This window comes from Haliaeetus leucocephalus, unplaced genomic scaffold (genome assembly GCF_000737465.1).
Source record: "Haliaeetus leucocephalus isolate CR32 unplaced genomic scaffold, Haliaeetus_leucocephalus-4.0 Scaffold186, whole genome shotgun sequence".
NCBI classification, from domain to species: Eukaryota; Metazoa; Chordata; class Aves; order Accipitriformes; family Accipitridae; genus Haliaeetus; species Haliaeetus leucocephalus.
Window position 1 is genome coordinate 1,259,620 of NW_010972622.1, and position 3,916 is coordinate 1,263,535.

Here is a 3,916-nt window from a genome sequence, read left to right on the forward strand (position 1 = left end):
CGCGCCCTGCGGCGGCTGCAGGCGGGTGGTGTCCGCCGGGGCCCCGACGACGACGAGCAGGGCTACGAGATCATCAGCTTCGCGGAGCCAGGTGGGTGCGCGGGGCCCGCGGGCAGCCAGGCACGACACCTCGCGGTCGCCCACGCGGCCCCCGAAGGGTCGCACCTGGTGCCAGACCGCGGGAGACCCTGGGCAAGCCCGTACCCGGCTGGCCCCTGGGCTGGTGGGAACCCGCGAGGAGGTGCAGCCCCCTGAACCTCGGGGTGCCGCAGCACGGCAGGGGGCTGGGGTCCTGGCCATCTGCCTCTTCGCGGTGGGGTGAGGGTGCCTGGAGCTGTGCGGGCTGGGATTAAATTGTCAGTTAATGCACTTGCTGTGCACTGGTGGCCTCCCAGTGCTGCTGATGCAGGAAGGCTCAGCCTGGGAGAAGGAGAGATGGCACCTCTTTTGCTCCTGCATTGCCTGCTTGGGACCCTACACGTGAAGTGCTGCAGCGCAGCGCTTCTTGAAAGATGGGGGCAGGCCAGGGTGCCTGGGACTTCCAGTAGTTGGACTTGGGAGCTGCAAGGACTAGCTCAGGGCTGGGGAGTGGGGGTTGGAAACACTCCCCAGCCTTGCACTGTGCAGCCAAGGGAAAGGGCCAGAAGGGCCAGGTGAGAGCAGGTGCCCCCTGTCCCCTTCTGTGCTCGTTCTGCTAGGTAGTGTGGGACAGTCCCTCATTCCAACACTACCACCCCCCTGGGTAGCCTTCCCAATGAAGGGAAGGGGACAGACGGAGGGCCCTGCGGAGGGAGGGAACGTTGTAGGTCTTTCCTGAGAAGAAGCCGAAAGAGACTGGCCTTGGTGTGCAGGGTGGTGGTGCAGCCTTACCTTCCCTAGCATCCTGCAGCATTCACCTCCTCATCCCTTTCTCCCCTTAGAGCCCACATCTCCCTCTGGCTTGGGGCTGCGGTTCCAGTTCAGCCGTACACAAGACCAGGACATTCACATCCTGCAGGCTCAGCTTTGGCTCTACCTTCGAGTTCCCCGAGACCTGGTAGCCAGCCTCACCCTGAGAATCTTCCTTGCTGGTGGGGAAGGTGATTTAGTAGGGGGCAATCGCACGTTGCTGAGCGAGAGGCGACTGAGTGCTAAGGGCAGTGGCTGGCGTGCCTTCACCCTCATGCCTGCCCTGCAGAGTTTCTTTGGGGGAGAGCACAGGACCCTGTGGCTGGAACTGGAAGGTCACGGGGATGGGGGTGATATCATGGCAATAGTCAATGCCAGCTGGTCCCACCAGCCCTTCTTGGTGGCTGAGGCAAAGGTGTGGGAGCCAGGACACCATGTGGCCAAGCGCAGCCTCCGCTGCAGCCAGAACTCCAACCTCTGCTGCCGCAAGGACTACTACGTGGATTTCCGTGACATCGGTTGGAACGACTGGATCATTAAGCCTGAGGGCTACCAGATAAACTACTGCGTGGGCCAGTGCCCTCTACATGTGGCAGGCAGCCCTGGGATGGCCTCTTCTTTCCACACAGCTGTCTTCAACCTCGTCAAAGCTAACAACATCCAGGCATCAGGGCACTCCTGCTGCGTGCCGACGCGACGCCGGCCACTCTCTGTCCTCTACTTCGATCGCAATAGCAACATTGTCAAGACTGACATCCCTGACATGATTGTTGATGCCTGTGGCTGTAGCTAGGGTTGGGGGAGCCATGCTGGGTACCCTTCCCTTCTCCAGGATTGTTCCTCTGGGGGAGGGGAGGGCTGGAGAGCTCCCTTGAGCTGGAGTCAGACTGCGGTGCGATGGACCCCTTTGGAAAGGTTGGGGAAGGGGGGAGGGAAGCGGCGGGGGGGGGGGGGTGGTGAGGAGACAGTCTCATCAGACAGCAGGGATTGTCTCCAGAGAGCACCTGGGACAGGGGTCTCTGTGGAAATGTGGGACAGAGCCAAGGCCACATCAGACTGCCTGAGTCTGAGCTGTGGGCGGTTGGTGTGACTCTGGGCATCCCTGCCCTGACTGGCAGCATCCCTCTGGTCCCAAGCTGATCCCGCATTTGTGGTGGTCATGTTCCCCTCTGTGTGTGGGGTGAGGGGGTCCTGCTTTGTTCACATTCAGGGTGTCTGGTGACAGTTTGGGGCTCAGCCTCCTTGAGAGCAGGGTGGGATGCAGGAACGTGTCTGTTTCCTCCAAGTGGGAAACTGGAGGACAAGAGGCAGTCCTGCTTTTCTCCCCTGCTGCAACAAATCTTCCTGCATCAAATTTGCCTCTTGTTGGGGACAAGTGGAATAAGGCACAAATAACAGGCCTGGAAGATAAGGATGAGGGGTATGACTGTCAAGAACCCAAAATTGCAATGATGAGACACAGCCCTCTGCTCCCAGGAGGGCATGGAGCTGTGAAGGATGGCCTTGCTTGCTGGCCAGGTCCCGTCTATTTCCCCTTTCATTTCCCTGGGTTTTGTGCTTTTCTTCCCTGCTTCCCACCCCACCAGTCAGGTCTCTTCCAGCCCAGTGCCTCCTTACAAGGAGGTCTGACTCAGACTTTGCCTTTAAGACCATACAAAGGGTACAGATTTTTTTGTACCTCTAGTTTTGCAGCTATTACTACTTTTACAGTAGACATTTCTGCAGCTGTTGGGACTCCCTGGTGCTCCATCCTGTCTAGTCACCTCTGCTGAAGATCCCACTCTGCCTTTGCCTTCCCGATACTCGTGTATACAATGCACCCACATGGCCTGTGCTTTTAATTTATTTTAATACTTTGGTGCGGCTTCCCCAATAAATGGGTGGAAATGCAACATCCAGGCTCTGACTGCTTTCTCATGGCACCACCTGCATGAATGGGGTTGGGAAAATGGTCCTGCTTAGCCAGAAAGTCCTACATGTGGCCCAGGCCCCTCAGGCTCTGGCTGGGAGGATGGTGGGCTCCGGGGCTGGAGCAGCACAGGAGCTGCAAGCCATTAGCAGCTGTGGGCAGCACTGCTGTGCTGGGAGGTGAGGGGAGCTGCGGTGCTTCTGGGGCTCCCTGGGTGCCGTGGGGTGTTGCTCACTGAGACCCGGTGTGAGCAGGGCTATGCAGGAGCTTTTCCCTGTGGATGGTGGGCCCAGGGACAGGGCAGGGGCTGGGAACTGGGTACTGCCTCGCTGGGAACTGGAGAGTGGTGGCCTGTAATACGAGCATCAAAGAAGCTGTTTCCCAGCAGGGCAGGTACTGCTAGGGGGCATAGCCCAACCTGAAGATGCTGTTCTCCACCTGGATTGGTCCTGACTGGAGCTCAAAATACCACAGTTCTGGAGAATCTGTCCCCAGGGGGGTGACCTCAAAAGATGAGCCAGAGCCCACCCCCACATCCAGTGCCCCCACTGCAAATACCAGAGATTGTACCCTACTCATGTCTCACTGACCTCCTCGATCCCCTCTCATGCTCCCCTAAACACCACCCAATGACCCCAGTCTCAACCACATAGCAGCCAGTCACAGAGTCTGGCAATGCCCAGACTGGTGGGTGATGGGGAGTCTCCTGTGTAATTTCGGGTGGGATGCTTCCAGAGTGGAAGGCAATGCCCCCTGCTCATCCCTCTGAGATCCCACACCGCTGGCCTGGGTCCTTGTTGTGCAAGCACCTGCTCAAAGCTCAGCTTGGGGCTGTTTTATCTGGGGGCAAACCCACTTGCTTTCCCAGCTTGGCCCTGTGCTGCACCCTGCAAATGGACAAAGGGCATCTTTCATCAGCCGGCTGCAGTGGGCATCCCCCCAGGCTGCAGGGGCAGCATGGCTATCACCCACACTCCCCCAAATATCTCCACCTGTGGGGAAAAGCCAACTGTACCTGCAGGGTGCCTTAGCCTTCTGGGTGCTCCCACAGCCCCAGCATATGCATTGCTGACACAACGGGTGTCGTGGTTTAACCCCAGCCAGCAACTAAGCACCACG

General features: G+C 58.7%; 1 protein-coding gene across 1 annotated transcript in view; it reads left to right on the plus strand.

Moving 5' to 3' along the window:
- INHBC (inhibin, beta C) overlaps window positions 1–1,681 on the plus strand; it is an 11,489-nt gene extending 9,808 nt beyond the window's left edge. The window contains exons 4-5 of the mRNA XM_010565201.1: window positions 22–91; window positions 921–1,681. Coding sequence (XP_010563503.1) covers window positions 22–91; window positions 921–1,681 — 831 coding nt within the window. The remainder of the gene's footprint in view (window positions 1–21; window positions 92–920) is intronic.
- Window positions 1,682–3,916: the final 2,235 nt, after the last annotated feature.